Here is a 20,095-nt window from a genome sequence, read left to right as displayed (position 1 = left end):
CATTTTTAGGGCATCTAAGTTTTTAGGGTCTATCCACATCTCAAAGGGGTGTTTCGCCCCTTTGAGAAAGTGCCTCCAGATTAGCAAGGCCCAACAGACAGAAAAAGCCTCCTTGTCCCAAATTGCCCATCTTCGTTCAGTCTCAGACAATTTATGGGAGGTCTAGGCACAGGGTTGTAAAGTTCCATCAGCATTGGCTTGAAGTAGCACTGCCTTGATGGCCACATCACTGGCGTTGGCCTGGATGACAAAAGGGGCTTCCATTTTGGGGTGTTTTAGGACAGGCTTGGCAGCAAACAGTCACTTAAATTTCTCAAAAGCAGCCTGGCATTCCATGGTCCACTCAACTAGGCCAACTAGGTTTTGGCTTGGCATTTCCCTTGGTTTTCAGGAAGTTGGTAATGGGTAATACAATTTGTGCAAACGAGGGGATAAACTCTCGATAAAAGTTAGCAAAACCCAAGAAACTTTGTAGCTGCTTGTGGGTGCGTGGAGGCACCCTCTCCAGGACCACCTGGACTTTCTCCGGATCTATTTCTATCCCCTCATTTGATATGCGATAGTCAATCTTACTCTGATGGAATTCACACTTTGACAATTTAGCATACAGTTCGGCCACTCTGAGTTTTTTCAGGACTGACAGGATTAGTTTCACGTGTTTGTCCATGGTCTCCATGTAAATTAGAATGTCATCTAGATAGACCAGGACCCCTTTGTAAAGATGCTCATATAATACCTCATTAATCAATTACACGAAAACTGCCGGGGGGGCATGTAGTCCAAAAGGGAGCACCCTAAACTGGAAGCAACCCAGGGGACAATTGAAGGCAGTTTTCCATTCATCCTTTTCCTTAATTCAAACTCTGTAGTTAGCCACTCTCAAGTCCAATTGAGTGAAAATCTTCCCCTTGGCCAGGTGTGCTAACATGTGTTTCATAAGGGGCAGTGGGTAAACATTTTTTATACAAATGGTGTTCAGATTGTAGTCAATACATAAGCAAAGAGAGACATCTTTTTTCTCCTGAAACAGAACCGTGGCGACCACTCATGCCCTAGCTGGTTGGATGAAGCATTTTTATTTTTATCAATTTTTTATCAATAAAGTTCTGCAGCTCCTCTAGCTCATGTGGGGTCATGGAGTAGACCTTTGGTTTAGGGAGTTTCACCCCTGGTAGGATCTCTATGCCACAGTCATGGGCCGATGGGGTGGGAGCACATCTGACGCCTTCTCACTAAAAGCCTCCCTGAGGTCCCAATATTCTTTAGGGATTTTTCCCTCCCCAGTAATGTGTTTGCTCACCACCACTGCCAGCTCCTTCACAGCTTTGGCCATGCAAAAAGGTTTTTCCCATTCTTTCCCCACCTGGGTAGAGCAGATGTGTAACCATCACTTCCTCCAATTCACCTGTGGTTTCCATTTTTGGAGCCAGGGCAGTCCAAGCAAGAGGGGTCATTCCATGCCAGGTGCTACAATAAAGCTCAAGGTCTCTCAGTTGTCTCCCATCCACATCTCAACCAGTTCGGTCACAAAGTGGGCTGGGGCCCCCCATCCAACTGACAGAATGTGATGACACTATTATTGTTTTTAGTCTCAGTCCCATTTTTTCCACCACCTCTGGTCTGATGATATACCTAGTACATCCAGACTCTAAGAGGGCTAGCATCTTCCACTAGGTACTGGATGATGGCACCCGTAGTTCTACTGGGATGGTCATGGGGCCCCCATGTTGACTTACCATCATTTGGTGACAGTTTCAGTTTCGCTGTCTCCTGTGGTGGTCAGAGCTCCCAACTGCCCCAGGCCTGGGGGAGTTAACTCAATGACTTCCACCCATTTCAGGGCTGTCTCGCAGTTCTTTGCTGGTGGCTTGTCAGCTCTCTTCCCTCCAGCAGGGGTCAGCTTGGTGTTGAGTTTGGGGAAGCAATCAGCAGCCTGGTTCCCCCTCCTTCCCACATCAGAAGTATACTGTGGACTTAGGTTTTGAGACTGACTCCCCTTTGGAAAGTCTGGGGCCTTCTTTCTATGGAGAGGGGGAAGGCTTGTTCCAAACTTGGCCCCCATGGTAGCAATCTCTGGCCAGGTCAATTTCCATGTAAGCTGCCAGCACATACCAGCATTGCAGGTCTCGAGGGGCCCCTCAGAAGCAGCAATCCTTGTAAATGTCCTCATTAAGGCCATCCTTATAACATTACATCAGGGCCTCCTTGGACCACCTCCTAATGTGGTGCACCAGCTTGCAAAACTCCTGGATGTAATCAGCCATTGATATCTGCCCCTGATTTATAGACTTCATTCTGATTCTAGCCTTCTGCTCAGCTAGGGGGTCCTCAAAGCACATTCAAAGGGCTGCCAGAAACTGGTTGTAATTTCTCAGCAGGGGACAATTCTCATTATGGAGGCTCACCATCCCCTCCAGGGCCATGGTGACACACCTCACGCAGACGCCTATGCATGATGGGAAATCCTCTCCATACTCCTCCATGTGATTCCACACTTGAGTTAGGAAGAATCCCAAAGCCTTGGGATCCTCCTCTATATTTTACTGCAAGTAGAGGAACCTTTGGAATTCGATGCCTCCAGGACCCTGCCCCCCCACCATATTTTTTTTTAGGATAGGTGGATAAACAGAGAAATTAAAGTATATAATGTTAGCTGATGCCTGCATGAATAGAAGGGACACTGTAACCCTGAAGCAACCTTGAGAATGTAAAAAGAATTGCTATTTTATTAAAAATGGAAATAACTTGAATTATTTCTTCTGTTATTCTACAAAACCCAACTAAGTACTCCTTAACAGTCTATTAGTATTATTATTAAAGTAATAACATTTACGGCAGCAGAAACTTTATTAGGCAAAAGAACAGGAAGCTATTCCAGTAGCAAATGTCAAGCCAAAGTAGCTTCACAGTGTAAGACAGCTTAATCGATCCACTTGCTTCAGTAAATTTTTTGCTCTTTCTTCATGCTTCCATGTTCAGCAAGAAAATTCATAGTCCAGAAAAAAGAGTCAATAAAAATTCAATTCTAAATAATACGTGTTTGCAGCCTTGCAAAACTGAGGAATTATCATCTCTGTCAATGTAATGGCAGTTAATGCAATGCAATAAAAATAATTTATACATGCCAAACAAATTAGCCAATGAAAAATCATAGCCATTAAAAAAAATCAAGAAGTCAGTGTCCCATCATATCAGTTTAGCCATGTGTTCAATGCATAATAATACTATCAATTGTGCATCCTTAAAAAAAGAACCCCTCAGAAATATACACACAGAAAGGGGAATGTGGGAAAGGTGGCCTGTTACAGATTCAATCACATTCTGATCCTTTACATACAGTATAATCCATGCACATATACAGAAAATCTTTCCAGCTATTAAAAATGCACTGCCTAAAATTGTTGTTGCAGGGAAAATTCCAGTGCTCTCCAGAATCTTATTTTTGTTTTTTTAAAAAAGGCAGCAGCTACAATCTACTAAACTGGATTGCAGAAATCACTACTAGGTGGCAGCAAAGAGAAAGAAAAAAATCCAACTTTAAGCTGCCATCTTTGGTCCAGATTTTGTAGTTCTAATTTCAGTAATTTAAGAGGCAACAGTCAAATGGAAAGAAGGATTGGGGGGCATGGGGTGAAGTGGGGTGGGGTGGAGAAGCTGTCTTGCCATTTTGTATGTTATAGAGATTGCTGAATGAAGAGTTGAAAAAAATTTGGGCTAAAATCATAAATATGTCTGCTTCTGGCTTTGGGTAATGGATGAACCATGGTATTCTATTTTGAAAACAAAGGTTATGACTTAGTATCTTATTCAATATCCCATGATCAAAGCTAGTGATATGTGAACTCTATCTTTTAATAAATGCAGTTCAGTTTATTTATTTTGGTCTTTGACCTGCCTAAAATGTAAATTGAACACTAATAAAACAATCACAGAATTCATTCTATACATAGAGTGTTAGTGTCAATAAAGTAACTATATTTACCATAAAATATTTAAGAGATTATAATCTATAAATTGGAAACTACAGGTGAAGAAATCTAAGAATCGAACATCTGTGCACTACTATTACATACAGTAAAACAGCAATAAATCTAAAATCTATATAATCAATAAATTTATAAACCTAAAAATTAGGCAGCAGTATAAAATGTAATTTAAAATAACCTAACCCTAACTGTAATCCTAACTCTACAATAATATCCAGTCAGATTGAACAAATAACTACACCACATTATAATTACATGGAAAGGTTTATATCAATATATTAGGTGCTAACATAAAAATATAAATATGGAGACTGTATACCCCAATTAATTCTGATAGGATATCAATGCCTAGCATATGATATGATATGTATAATATCATATGTTGATGCTATTATACATCTTGGAACAAATGATCTGTCCCAAAAGGATGTGCTTTCTGTGCAGAATGATTTCCAGAGCTTAGGGTATGAACTTAATAGCATAGGTTGTAGGCTTAACTTTTCAGAGGTTTTACCAGTACATAAGGAACAAAAAGGTAAAGGCCAGCGTGTAGTGGAGTTTAATGTTTGGCTAAAGGAGTGGTGTAAAAGGGAAGGCTTTGGTTTTATTAGTCATGATGTCTGCAACTGGTCCAATGAAAAATTGTACAAAAGAGATGGATTGCATCCATCAAAGAAAGGGACTGAGTTACTTAGCAATACATTCACAGATTTTCTGGATAAACATTTAAACTGAACAGTGGGGACAGAGAATTAACTGATATAGAACATTTCTGTCCCCAGCAATCGAAAACTAAAAGGGTTATCAGTGCATGTAACATAGATGTCTGTATGGGTAAGACTATCAACCATGCTATCAAGCAAAACCAAGCATTTAACAGTGAGTGCCGTACCATGTGCACTAAACCAACAGGTGGCAAGAAAGTAGGGGCAGTCAACACAGGTTATGTAGACAGTAAACACAAAATCAATCCAAATGGACTCAAATGTCTATACACCAATGCACAGAGTATGAGGAATAAACAGGGTGAATTAGAAATCCAAGTAAATGAGGGTAGATATGATATTGTTGCCATTACGGAAACTTGGTGGGATGAAACTGACAAATGGAACATACAGCTAGAGGGATATAAATTATTTAAAAGAAATAGACCAAATATAAGAGGAGGTAGAGTTGCACTATATATAAGAAATAACTACATTTCTACAGAAATAGAGCACAACAATGATGAAAATCATCTTGAATGTATTTGGGTCAATATAAAAGGGGTGAAAAACGATATTGCCATAGGTCTATACTATAGGCCACCCAACCAAACAGAGGAAGTAGATGAACTTTTTGCTAGTCAGCTAACTAAGGTATGTAGGAAGCACATCACAGTAGTAATGGGGGATTTTAACTACCCTGACATCAACTGGGAAACAAACTCTGCACCAAGTGGAAGATCCAACAGGTTCCTAACAAACCTAGCAGACAACTTTGTTTCCCAAAAAATAGAGAAGGCGACAAGGGGATCAGCCATATTGGACTTAATTCTCACTAACAGAGATGAAATGATAGAAGGTGTTGAAGCTACAGGAACCTTGGGGGCAAGTGATCACGCAATACTGGAATTCGACATTAAGCAAATACAAGTAGTAGAACAAAGTCAAACTAGAGTCTTGGACTTTAAGAGAGCTAATTTCAATAAACTTAGAGAGAGCTTGAGAAGGATTCAATGGATGAGAATCCTCAGGGGGAAACAACTCAAGAAGCTTGGGAAATTTTGAAAAGTGAGATTATAAAAGCACAGTCTAACACAATACCAATGAAGAAGAAAATAGTAGATCTCAAAAGAAACCAGCATGGATGCATAAAGAACTATCTGACAAATTGAAAGACAAAAGGACAAATATAAAAAGTGGAAAGAGGGCAAATAACTAAGGCAGAATATCAGCAAATAGCCGAGCCTGTAAAGATGAAGTGAGGAAAGCTAAGGCTCACAATGAACAAAGGCTAGCGACAAAAGTAAAAATAACAAAAAGCTTCTTCCAACATGTTAAAAACAAGAAAAAGTCAAGGAAACAATTGGCCCATTGCTGGGAGAAAGTGGCAAGAAGATGACAAGCAACAGGAGAAAGCAGATCTACTTAACTCATATTTTGCATCTGTCTTTACACAAAAGGAAAAACAATCCAACCTATCAAAACAGCACTACAAAAACAGATTAGAAACACAAGTTAAAATAGGGAAGAAAATGGTAAGTGAACACCTGTCTACCCTAGACGAGTTCAAATCACCAGGACCGGATGGATTACACCCCAAGGTTCTGAAGGAACTGGCAGACGGATCTCAGAACCACTGAACTATATCTTTCAAAGATCCTGGAGCACAGGGAGCTGCCAGAGGACTGGAAAAGAGCTGATGTAGTTCCCATCTTCAAAAAGGAAAAAACAGATCCAGGAAACTACAGACCTATCAGTCTGACCTCAATACCGGGAAGATTCTGGAAAAGATAATCAAGCAACGAATCACGAACACCTAGAAGCAAACAAAGTAATAACCAAAAGCCAACATGGGTTTGTCAAAACAGATCATGCCAGACTAATCTTATCGCATTCTTTGACAAAATGACAAAATTAGTAGACCAGAGGAATGCTGTTGATATAATTTACTTGGACTTCAGTAAAGCATTTGATAAAGTAGACCATAACCTACTACTAGATAAAGTAGAAAATGTGGGTTAGACAGCACCACCACCAGATGGATTCGTAACTGGCTGACCAACCGCACTCAACGTGTAGTCCTCAATGGAACTACATCCACATGGAGGAAGTATGCAGTGGAGTACCCCAAGGCTCTGTTTTAGGCCCAGTACTCTTCAACATCTTCATCAATGACTTGGACGAGGGATAGATGGGGAACTCATCAAATTTGCAGATGACACCAAGCTGGCAGGAATAGCCAACACTCCAGAAGATAGGCTCAAGTTACAGAAAGATCTTGACAGACTTGTACATTGGGCGCTATCTAACAAAATGAAATTCAACAGTGTAAAAAGTAAGGTTCTACATTTAGGCCAAAAACAAAATGCACCAGTACAGTATATGTGGTACCTTGCTCAATAGTAGTACCTGTGAGAGGGATCTTGGAGTCCTAGTGGATAACCATTTAGATATGAGCCAGCAGTGTGCAGCAGCTGTTAAAAAAGCCAACACAGTTCTGGGCTGCATAAACAGAGGGATAGAATCAAGATCACATGAAGTGTTAGTACCACTTTATAATGCCTTGGTAAGGCCACACTTGGAATATTGCATCCAGTTTTGGTCGCCACGATGTAAAAAAGATGTTGAGACTCTAGAAAGAGTGCAGAGAAGAGCAACAAAGATGATTAGGGGACTGGAGGATAAAACATATGAAGAACGGTTGCAGGAACTGGGTATGTCTAGTTTAACAAAAAGAAGGACTAGGGGAGACATGATAGCTGTGTTCCAATATCTCAGGGGCTGCCACAAAGAAGAGGGAGTCGGGCTGTTCTCCAAAGCACCTGAGGGTAGAACAAGAAGCAATGGGTGGAAACTGATCAAAGAAAGAAGCAACTTAGAACTAAGGAGAAATTTCCTGACAGTTAGAACAATTAATAAGTGGAACGACTTGCCTTCAGAAGTTGTGAATGCTCCAACACTGGAAATTTTTAAGAAAATGTTGGATAACCATCTGACTGAGATGGTGTAGGGTTTCCTGCCTGGGCAGGGGGTTGGACTAGAAGGCCTCCAAGGTCCCTTCCAACTCTGATGTTATGTTATGTTAATTATATGCTATACATTTATTCACAAAATTTGGCTCCATTATAAGTAATGACATTGTTCAAAAATAGGAGAAAAGATCATAATTTGAATCTGAAAGAAAAATGATTCAGGAAAGATAAAAGTCTTCATCACACAACAAATCTTTGGAATTCATTGAACAAGACAAAGTAATTTGTCGTTACCCATCCTGGATAGGTTTCAAAGAGGTTAGATTATGGAGTGGTCCTGTTTATGGCTGACCACTTGAGAAACTAAGATAGACGTTGGCTTGGTCCATCAAGGCCTTTCTTACTTTCTTATGAGATATTTTTGTCTAAAAATGCTCTTGTGCAAACCTGTTATATCCACTGTAGATATACTGTTCTAACTGAAGAACTGTGTTAGAACTGAAGAAGCTTCTTAGATGAGAAGTGAAACATTTTCAAAGGAAAAAAACCAAGAAAGTCCAGTTGCCTTATAGAAAAAAAGGGGACTCCTATGAAATCCAACACACAACAGTATGGTTCACCAGTATGATGCAAACTTTACTAGAAATCCAAATACTCATCTACACAGGGACACAACACAAATTCTTTCTACATATAGGAATACTACACATGTACCTATATTCACACTGAACAGTTATGAGATGCATAGATTAAGAACAATGCCCATCCATTTCTGGAGAGCAAAAACCACTTACAGGCAATGCGGACTGAAGCCTTCCGGCTTTTGGAAGTTCCTAAGAGGCTCCAGGCCACACACTGGCACCAATAATCTTCTGGTCCATGAAAATCCTCCACTTGCTGCCTTGTCACATTGATATATGCTTCCCGAATCATCAAGCCTGAATGTGAAAGATAGAAGAAAAATTAGCTGATATAAAATGTCTTATTCAAACATAATGCTAAGGTTAGCCAAATCCTTTCTTTTTAATTAAACAATTCCATTTTTAATCAAGGCAAAGCTTTAATAACTTTGACAATAATATATGGCTCTTAATTAAATCCTCACCGCCAAGTAGATCAAGATGCAGGAGCTAAAAGTATATGGCTGCCAAAAAAGGACTTCAGAACCATGCAGTATCTGCCTTTAAAATCTTTTGCTGGCATTTCCCATTCTACAAAAATAACACTTTGTTTAGCTTAAAAAAAAAGATCATATAATACCTAGTCATTTAATGAAATGCAACTGTAATTCAAATAACAACAACAACAACAACAACAACAACAACAACAATAATAATAATAATATTTTTATTTATAGACCGCCCTTCTCCCAAAGGACTCAGGGCGGTGTACAGCCACAAATAAAATACAAAAAGAAAACAACAATACAAAACTAAAAGCAACCCTTAAAAAACCTATTTAATTTGGCTACTTATAGATAAAAATATTCCCTCTAAAATTTACTAAAAAATTTAAAACCCATAAATCAATTTAATAATATAAAATTTAAGCGAGTCCAGCAAGACGAAATAAGTAGGTTTTAAGTTCGCGACGGAAGGTCCTAAGGTCAGGTATTTGTCGGAGTCCAGGGGGAAGCTCGTTCCATAGGGTAGGAGCCCCCACAGAGAAGGCCCTCCCCCTGGGGGCCGCCAGCCGACATTGCTTGGCTGACGGCACCCTGAGGAGCCCCTCTCTGTGAGAGTGCACCGGTCATTGGGAGATAGACGTTGGCAGTAGATGGTCCCGTAGGTATCCCGGTCCTAAGCCATGGAGCGCTTTAAAGGTAGTAACTAACACCTTGAAGCGCACCCGGAAGACAACAGGCAGCCAGTGCAGTCTGCACAGGATAGGTGTTACATGGGAGCTCCGAACTGCTCCCTCAATAACCCGCGCAGCCGCATTTGCTTCTAGATGAATGAGAAGCATAAGGTTGGGCTGATTTCAGATTACATGGTTCAGACAGAGCAGAATAACAAGGGAAGAACTGATTGAGCTGGGTATAATTAAGAACTACACAAGGAGCATAGTTCAATGGTTCAAAGATTCAGAAGAGGCTATCATACTTATTACAAAAGCATGCTTGTGGTCTTTCATATTAACTGTTAGTTTATGCAATTGGAATTCCATCTTTTTAGCTAAATGTTCAAGGAGATAATAACAGAAACAATTGAACACAACCAGGGTAATAAAAATAACTGATAAAGAATAAGGACAAACAGCATAGAAACAATGAAGAAGTAGGCCTTGAAAAGTAGCTATGGTTTGCCTCAGCAAGTTGCATAGTGTAAGGAAGACAAAATGACTTCTTGTAAAGTAGGTTGCATTGCTCAACTGAATTCAGTGCTTCATGAATGAACTTTGAAGCATTCTTTGAAGCCCTAAAATCACCATAGCAATAGCTCTTAGAATTATATGCCATTTCAGAGTGCTTCACAGCCCTATCTAAGCAGTTTACAGAGTCAGCCTATTGCCCCCAACAATTTGGGTCCTCATTTTACCCACCTCAGAAAGATGAAAGGCTGAGTCAATCTTGAACTGGTCAGAATCGAACTGCTGGCAGTCAGCAGAATTAGCCTGAAATATTACATTCTAGCCAATGAACATAGTCTTTCTCTAAAGTTGAGGTGAGATTTCACTAATGTGAAATAGAACATAATCCATTCTGTTGCTTGTGGGGGTACCAAGATGAAATCCCATCAGATCATCCCTAAGTAACATTGATTCCCTGCATGGTTGTACCCCCTTCAGATAGCAAAGACTATAAAAGAAGATCTTCATTCAGTATCACACACTATTAAAAAACCTCTGGACAGTATTTTTAAACTGTGACCCCCAGTGAAGACTTCGGCAGAATCTTTGTTCCCGATGCACTGGGTATAATGTAGATGCCTAAACCTTAAGATGCTATGAAATACAGAGCTGATGTGTCACTCTTGGAATTGCAGGTAATAAAGCATACAGCAATTATATAGTTCTGCCCACACCCTGTACATATTTTTAATCTAAAGAAACATTTTTTGCTGGGGCTTGGAAACCAATGCAGGATCAGATATTGCTGAGTGAATTAACAGCATGTTCAACAGATGGAATAGATTTTTTTCAGCAACAAATACAGCAGGGGGCTATCTGCTTGGTAATTATTAACACAAGAGACATAAAGGGCCCCTATTTCCTCTCTGAAATGTTTGAAAGACATGTAAATTGTAAACATTCCTAAATTAATAATACTGAACATTAATTGGTTCTATTAAATCTGTAAGAAAGAGGCGAAGCATTTTGTAAGACTGCACAGATATCTTGCAAAATAACTCACTGACATCTTATAAAACAGCTTTCCAAAGAATGTCATGTTCATTGGTCAAGCCTGATTCTCCATCATGTCTATGGCTTGGGAAAATCATTAACATTTAATGAAGATGTAGGCAACTACATCTGTGGGTAGCCAGACCAATATTGCTTTTGGTTCTCTGATTGAAAGCAGAGCTTGCAGAAAGCATGATAATCAAGTTTGTATAAAACAGAGATGTTCCTTTAAAAGAATGCTGAAAAGTAAATAAGCAAAACATATGAAAACCACAGGTTCAGGAATGCTTGCTGCTTTGCAAATGTCAATCCTGTGGACCCTTCTGTAAAATCCACTTTCAAATGTGCCAGCACTGCTAGGGAAAAACCTTCTAAATATTTGGCAAAAAGCATTCAAAATCTCTATAGAATGAGTTCTCCAGGAGATATATGACAAGGTAGAAGACATAATGATTGACTTCATATATTGCAGTGAACTATACTTATCTGATGGTGACATTTTGATTCCGGCTTTGCATCTAATAGAAGATCAGACACTGTGGTTTTTAAACTACCATTTATATCTTAAATGCAGCCTCTATTAACTCTACCAAGGAGGACTCAGTCCTGATTGAAGAAATATATGTTATGAACCAAGCCAAAAGTTGTTTTTGATGAGTTGAGATAAATATGTTTGAACCATGATAGCATGGAGTACACACATACTTTTATCCCCAAAGTCAGCCACAATTCTTTGCATGGAGATCAAAGAACAAGCTGGTGCACGTCATCTATAAAGGCCTTCAAGGAGAATCATGATGCTGGAGAGGCATCTTCCATCACATCTGAAGACAACGGGCTTACAAGGGAAGCCCAAGAAAACCCATAGAAATGCCTGTTGCTTTTTGCTGCTGCTTCTCTACATTTATTGCCTGAAAATCCTCTTTCCTTTATCCAATGGTAGGCCAGGCCCTTTTTGTCCCATCCCAGTTGTACCTTCAAATGTTGATTCAATAACTCCATTCTGTTTGATTTAAGTCAGAAGCAGATCAACAGAAACCAGTATATACACTTAAATAGCACATATAGCTATTTAATAGCACAGGTGTGATGAGTAATATGTAGCTCCATCTACAGTACATTCAAAGACAAAGCAAACTCTGCTTCTTTCTAGCATTGTTGGGTAATGAAATGTCTGCAAGAAAACAATCAACATCAGAGAGCACCAAGGACCCTCAGTTCAATCCTGGGCCTCAAATATTCTTTTCTATGATCTAATCTGGATTCCTTAACTGAAAAGAGGGTTGGTTTCCTTCCTTCCTTCCTTCCTTCCCCCCTCCCTCCCTCCCTCCCTCCCTCTCTGTAAGCGTCAAAGTCCAACTCATGCTTTTTTTCTGAGGTCAAAAAGAATGTCATTGGTGCTTCTCTTATTTAAGCAACATATAAAAATGAACGGTGTAATACATTGTTGCGAGTTGAATATCAAAGGTATTTTTTGTGTGCTATAACTACCTTCTTCAAAACTGAATCAGTCTGTCACATTTGATTATTACAATTTATTATGGTACCTAAAATGTCTAGGCTAGCAAGAGTAGAAGTATTTTTGAGCTCACATTGCTCTGCAATAAACTGTAGTACATAAAGAAGAACAATCAGAATTATAAATTAATTAGCCATAGGCTAACTAGCTTGCAAATTCTAAACAAAAATAACATTGTTTATACCCACCCATTTTATTTCCCCCTCATAAAACATCAAGCTCAATTTTAAAAAATCTATCTCTATGTTACAGATTATTTAAACTATGTCAGCATTCATTAGTATTTGTCAACTTCCATATAAAATACCTGTAATGCTGTCATAACTACAACATTGAGAAGGATTCTAGTACTCTAACTGAAAAATAATACCAGAGGGAGTAATTAAAATGATCAAGGATTGGTGTTTCATTCTATGAAGGAAAGGGAAACCAATTTATTAATTTAGTAAAGGAAAATGACTTCTCAGAGAAGGTAAAAGTAGCACCAAACAATTTTTTTATCAACTATGAAATAGTAGAGAAACCAGAGATTATTCTTTCGTATGATGGAAACCATTCCATTTACAGCTCACTTTAACTATCTCCAAACTCCTCAGTGCTAATTACTGCAAATACAACAGTCGCTGGACCTTGATCTTATCCAGAAAGACAATTATGTTTGCTTTCTTTTCTATTAATGCATATAGAACTCTAGCAAGAACAACTCTAGATAGTAACTACTGGGGACTGCATTTTGTAAGCTTCAATTTGACCATCATTTAGTTGGGGAAAAAAACAATTAAAAAAATTAAGATCCCTTACTCTGTGTAGCAGCAAGCCTGGATCATTGAAAAATTAAAAAATCAGTCACACACAGTTCCTCATTTGAAATACAACCTTTCAGAAAACCCATAGTTTAATTAGTTAATTATCTGTTTCACTCTCTCTTTTTCTTGTAGCAAAGATGAAAATTATTGGGTAGAGGGTTAGGGTTAGAACTGTAGGGTTACTATGATTTCCAGTTTCTGGTTGACAATAGTCAATTTACAAAAAGCTACACAGCACTGCAGCTGGTTCTTACTTGATCAGAGATCATTTGAAAATATCAAGAATGAACAGAAAAACCGGGGAAAATATCCAGGAAATCATTTCCATATAGTAATTCATGACAAGAAAACTGAATGGATATTCTCATGAAGGCATCAGGAGGGAGGCTGCTGAAAAGAAGAGGGGGGGTGGGTCAAAGTATTCTCCAAAGCACTTGAAAGCAGGGCAAGAAGCAATGGCTGGAAATGAATCAAATAAAGAACCAACCTAGAACTAAGAGCAAAGAGATGACCAAAAATTTAGAGAGATTATATAATGAGAGCTGAAAAGTACAAGAATGTGGTCTTGTTGTTTTCTCATAATTTGCCTCATTAATATTCCAAAAGCAAATAAGGCATTTGTGTTTTTTTAAAAAAAACATTCCCTCTAACCATGCCTGTAATTGAAACAAAAATTCTAGATATAAATTAGTGCAAGCAGAATTATCAATTGCAGTTTTATTCTATTTCTCATTTTCATGATAGTAAATTCACTTCAGTCGGTCTCCATGTGTTGGCAAATTTAGCAGGAAAAAATATTTATTTATTTATTTCTCTTTCTTTCTTTCTTCTTTCATCCATCCATCATCCATCCATCCATCCATCTACCTACCTATCCAGTGTAGTGGTACACTTAACTTAATTTGTTTCTTAATTGCAATTTTGTGTGCATTAGAAATTATTAAGAGTTTTTGCATGCCAAAAAAGTATGCAAGCTCTTTCCAGTTGGAGATCATCAGATTGCTAATTTGGAGGTAAAAGTCTGGATACCATATAAATATTCTGATCAAATGCCACCAACGGTAGCCATTTTCTATACTGTATCTATGCCATTATATTATCCTATACATTTAGCTAGCAATTCCAATTTCAAGGGATAATTGTATTGATAAACAAACTTGGTCTGTGTATTTTGCTTTCCGTTTTTTTGCCCATTTTGGGACATAATTGAAAATGGATTACAAGGATTTTCTTTCTACAGTTTTGAAAGTCGAAATAGAAGTGATAGAAAAACTTCAAGAGACTCAAGAAGGCGTGGTGACCCAAGAGCCTTTATTGCTGCCAGTATTAGAGGAACCACAAGAGCAAAGGGTGACAAGAGGAGCCCTTAAGCGTAAAGAAGAGCAACAGTCTCAAAGTAAAAGTCAGGATCCCATTATGGAAGCTGTGGGAGGAGCTAGACGGAAGATACCGGAGGAGGAGCTTCCGTTGTCTGCTTCAAAGCTTCAGGAGGCCAGTAATGGCAAATAGAATCTTGTCATGGAATGTTAATGGCTTGAATTCAGCTCAGAAAAGAAGGAAAATATTTCACTACTTGAAACAATTTAAAAATGATGTGATTTGTTTGCAAGAGACACATATAAAATTATCAGACCAAAAATATTTAATTAATTCAAAATTGGGTAACCATTTTGTTGCATCAGCTTTGGAAAAGAAGCATGGAATTGTTGTATATATCAGGAAGGATTTACCAGCTAAGCTAATTGAGGCAGATATTCAAGGAAGATTTATTGCTATTGAACTGGTGATAGATGCAAAAAAGACTTTGTTGATAGGTATTTATGCACCTAATCAGCAACAAGAAAAGTTTTACAAAATGTTACATGAGAGGTTGACCCTCTGGGATTATAGTTCGTTTATTTTATTAGGAGACTGGAATGGAGTAATTGATACAAGAAGGGATAAGAGAACCTCCTCCAAGAAGATACCTATACATGCAAAATTACCAAAATCCTTTTTTGAAATGATGGAAGACTTTGAGTTTAGAGATATATGGAATCCAGATGAGAGAGATTTTACTTTTTTTCTGATAGGCATCAATCTTTTCACGTATTGATTTTATTTTAATTTCTAATGACTTGCTTTCTAGGGTGAAGAAAAGCGAAGATATTTCCGAGGTGTTTAACTGACCATAGCCCAGTATGGATGGAATTATTACAAGGAAAAAGGTGGTAGAACATGGAGGTTGAATGAAAATCTGTTTAGATATGAGGATAATGTAACTTATTGTAAGAAACAGTTAAAGAATTTTTGATTTTAATATGTACAAAGGGACACCTATAGGAACTGTGTGGGAAGCGAGCAAAGCGTTTATTAGAGGGATATTGATTTACTTGGACAACAGGCAAAGGAATAATAAACAAAGGCAGCGTAGATATTTGGAAGAAGAAATTCAAAGGAAGCAACAGTTATTAATTCAAAACCCACAAGATCACAAACTTAAAGAGGCTATAAAAATATTACAGAGTCAATTTAATATGTTAATGGCAGACCAGGTGGCAACGAATATACAATATGCTAAACATAATACCTTTTGTAATGCAAATAAACCTGGGAGATGGTTGGCATATAATTTAAGGAAGAAACAGAAAGCACGTGTCATACAAAAAATAGAATATAAAGGTAAAGAGATATACCAACAGGATAAAATTAAAAAGGCATTCTCAGAATTTTATACTGCACTATATGCAAAAGACAAAATATTGGATAGGGACATTTATGATTATTTGAAAGATTATAAGGTGAATATTTTAACATTAGAACAGAGGGAGGAGCTGAACCGGCCGATAGCTACTGGAGAAATAGTGGAGGCAATTAAACAATTAAAATGGGAAAACCCTGGTACAGATGGTCTTACAGCAACTTATTATAAAAACACAGGATGAAATATTAGGCCCACTTAAAGAATTATTTAATCAGATACAATTAGGGTGGAATACCCCGTCATGGAAAACATCTTTTATTTCACTGATACCGAAGAGGAGCTAGACTGCTCTAAACCTGGTAACTATAGGCCGATTTCACTTTTAAATAATGATTATAAAATTTTTGTAAAAATAATAGCAAATAGATTAATGTTAGTTTTACAACAAAGAATTCATACTGATCAATCTGGTTTTATAAAAGGGAGGCAGATGAGGAATAATGTTAGACAGATTATTAATATATTGGAATATTTGGAAAAGAAGAATACTTCAGCGGCACTTATTTTTGGATGCAGAGAAAGCCTTTGATCGATTGCATTGGGATTTTTTATTTAAATTAATAGAGAAAATGCAATTTGGAGACTGTTTTATTAGAATAATTAAAGCGATTTATGGAGAGCAAACAGCACAGATTATAGTAAATGGTAGTTTGACAGAAGTTATTAAGATTGCGAAAGGAACAAGACAGGGATGTCCTTATCACCATTATTGTTTGTTTTGACTCTGGAACCATTATTAGATAAAATACGAATTAATGAAAATAGAGGAATTAAGATTAGACAATATGAGTACAAAGTTAGAGCTTTTGCAGATGATGTAGTGGTTACGTTAATCTAATCCTATAAATTCAAGTAGATTTTGTTGGAAGTAATTGATAAATATGGAAAGGTATCAGGATTTAAAATAAATCAGAATAAAACAAAAGTGATAATTAAAAATATGTCTATACAACAGAAACAAAAACTAGAGGAAATGACAGGATTTGAGGTAGTAAAAAAGGTTAAATATTTAGGGGTCTATATTAGCTCATCGAACAAGAAACTCTATAAGAATAATTATGACTTGCTATGGCAAAAAGTTCAGAATGATATGAGTGGCTGGAAGAAATTGCAGTTATCCCTATTGGGAAGGATTATGCTATTAAAATGAATGTGTTACCTAGATTTTGTTTCTGTTCCAGATGATACCTATAATTAAAAAGGATAAAAATTTGGAAGATTGGCAGAGTGGGATTAATAAATTTATATGGCAGGGTAAAAAGGCGAGGGTTAAAATGAAAATAATACAGGATTCACGGGAAAGAGGTGGTTTAAGAATGCCTAACTTTAAACTATATTATGAAGCAGTAACCCTTTCAGTAATAAGTGACTGGTTTAACTTAACAGAGGAAAGAATTTTGAATATAGAAGGTTATGACTTGTTATATGGATGGCATGCGTACTTATTTTATGGAAAAAAAGTGGATAGGGCTTTTAAGAATCATGTGTTGAGAAGTGCTCTTTATGGTCTGGAATAAATATTCCTATAAATTAGATTACAAGATTCCTATATGGGCGAGCCCTAGACATGCAATAGAGAATATAAATATAGAACAGAAACAGGAAATGATTACATATAAAGAACTTTTGTATGCTGAAGGAGGTAGATTGCAATTAAAATCATTACAGGTATTAAATGAAGAAGGGAGGAATTATACTTGGTTTCAATATCAAAAACAGTATCAAACAATATCAAAAACTATCAAAAACAGCACTACAAAAAACAGATTAGAAACACAAGTTAAAATAGGGAAGAAAATGGTAAGTGAACACCTGTCTACCCTAGACGAGTTCAAATCACCAGGACCGGATGGATTACACCCCAAGGTTCTGAAGGAACTGGCAGACGTGATCTCAGAACCACTGAACTATATCTTTCAAAGATCCTGGAGCACAGGGGAGCTGCCAGAGGACTGGAAAAGAGCTGATGTAGTTCCCATCTTCAAAAAAGGAAAAAAAACAGATCCAGGAAACTACAGACCTATCAGTCTGACCTCAATACCGGGGAAGATTCTGGAAAAGATAATCAAGCAACGAATCACCGAACACCTAGAAGCAAACAAAGTAATAACCAAAAGCCAACATGGGTTTGTCAAAAACAGATCATGCCAGACTAATCTTATCGCATTCTTTGACAAAATGACAAAATTAGTAGACCAGAGGAATGCTGTTGATATAATTTACTTGGACTTCAGTAAAGCATTTGATAAAGTAGACCATAACCTACTACTAGATAAAGTAGAAAATGTGGGTTAGACAGCACCACCACCAGATGGATTAAGTAACTGGCTGACCAACCGCACTCAACGTGTAGTCCTCAATGGAACTACATCCACATGGAGGGAAGTATGCAGTGGAGTACCCCAAGGCTCTGTTTTAGGCCCAGTACTCTTCAACATCTTCATCAATGACTTGGACGAGGGATAGATGGGGAACTCATCAAATTTGCAGATGACACCAAGCTGGCAGGAATAGCCAACACTCCAGAAGATAGGCTCAAGTTACAGAAAGATCTTGACAGACTTGAACATTGGGCGCTATCTAACAAAATGAAATTCAACAGTGAAAAAGTAAGGTTCTACATTTAGGCCAAAAACAAAATGCACCAGTACCGTATATGTGGTACCTTGCTCAATAGTAGTACCTGTGAGAGGGATCTTGGAGTCCTAGTGGATAACCATCTAGATATGAGCCAGCAGTGTGCAGCAGCTGTTAAAAAGCCAACACAGTTCTGGGCTGCATAAACAGAGGATAGAATCAAGATCACGTGAAGTGCTAGTACCACTTTATAATGCCTTGGTAAGGCCACACTTGGAATATTGCATCCAGTTTTGGTCGCCACGATGTAAAAAAGATGTTGAGACTCTAGAAAGAGTGCAGAGAAGAGCAACAAAGATGATTAGGGACTGGAGGATAAAACATATGAAGAACGGTTGCAGGAACTGGGTATGTCTAGTTTAACAAAAGAAGGACTAGGGAGACATGATAGCAGTGTTCCAATATCTCAGGGGCTGCCACAGAGAAGTGGGAGTTGGGCTGTTCTCCAGAGCACCTGAGGGTAGAACAAGAAGCAATGGGTGGAAACTGATCAAGGAAAGAAGCAACTTAGAACTAAGGAGAAATTTCCTGACAGTTAGAACAATTAATCAGTGGAACGACTTGCCTGCAGAAGTTGTGAATGCTCCAACACTGGAAATTTTTAAGAAAATGTTGGATAACCATCTGACTGAGATGGTTTAGGGTTTCCTGCCTGGGCAGGGGGTTGGACTAGAAGGCCTCCAAGGTCCCTTCCAACTCTGATGTTATGTTATGTTATGTTATATGGGCAAATAAGTGCTAGATGGAAAGAAGATCAAAAAATTGGTATAATGCAAAGGGAGGAAAATTTAATAAAGCAAATTAGAAATCAGACCCAGGAGCATATAAAGAGATTGTATAATGTGTTGCTTGAAATAGATTCGGAAAAGGATTTGGTAAAGGATTGTATGATAAAATGGGCACAGAATATTCAGGAACCAATAATGTTGGAAACATGGGAGAAAATCTGGGTTAGAAATGTTACGTTTACACAAACACAGAATTTAAGAGAAAATTTTTATAAGATGTTTTATAGATGGCATTTAGATCCTAAAAAATTATCATGTATGTATCCTAATATCCAAGCGAAATGTTGGAGGTGTGATTGTGATGATGCTACATATTTTCATATTTGGTGGACCTGCAAGAAAATTAAGGTCTTTTGGATAAGAATTTGGTGGATTATTCAAAATGTACTGAAGAAGAAGATAAAGTTCCTGCCACAATTTTTCCTTTTGGGAATTATAATGGATTGTACAGGGATTGAGACTAAATTGATTTTGAACTTAATAACAGCAGCAAGACTGTTGATTGGACAATACTGGAAGAAAGAAGAGATACCTACAATAGAAGAATGGATATTGAAAGTTATTAATTTGGCTGAGATGGCTAAAATCTCAGCGTTTT

At 37.8% G+C, this 20,095-nt stretch overlaps 1 protein-coding gene across 1 annotated transcript in view; it reads right to left on the bottom strand.

Annotated features, from left to right (window-relative positions):
* The window catches only part of UNC5D (unc-5 netrin receptor D), a 773,049-nt gene that overhangs the window by 258,171 nt on the left and 494,783 nt on the right, over nucleotides 1-20,095 (bottom strand). The window contains exon 3 of the mRNA XM_058194328.1: nucleotides 8,457-8,600. Within this exon, the coding sequence (XP_058050311.1) occupies nucleotides 8,457-8,600 (144 nt within the window). The remainder of the gene's footprint in view (nucleotides 1-8,456; nucleotides 8,601-20,095) is intronic.

This window comes from Ahaetulla prasina, chromosome 9 (assembly GCF_028640845.1).
Source record: "Ahaetulla prasina isolate Xishuangbanna chromosome 9, ASM2864084v1, whole genome shotgun sequence".
NCBI lineage: Eukaryota > Metazoa > Chordata > Lepidosauria > Squamata > Colubridae > Ahaetulla > Ahaetulla prasina.
Note: the sequence above shows the minus strand (reverse complement) of the source record. Positions and strands in the feature narration are given on the sequence as shown.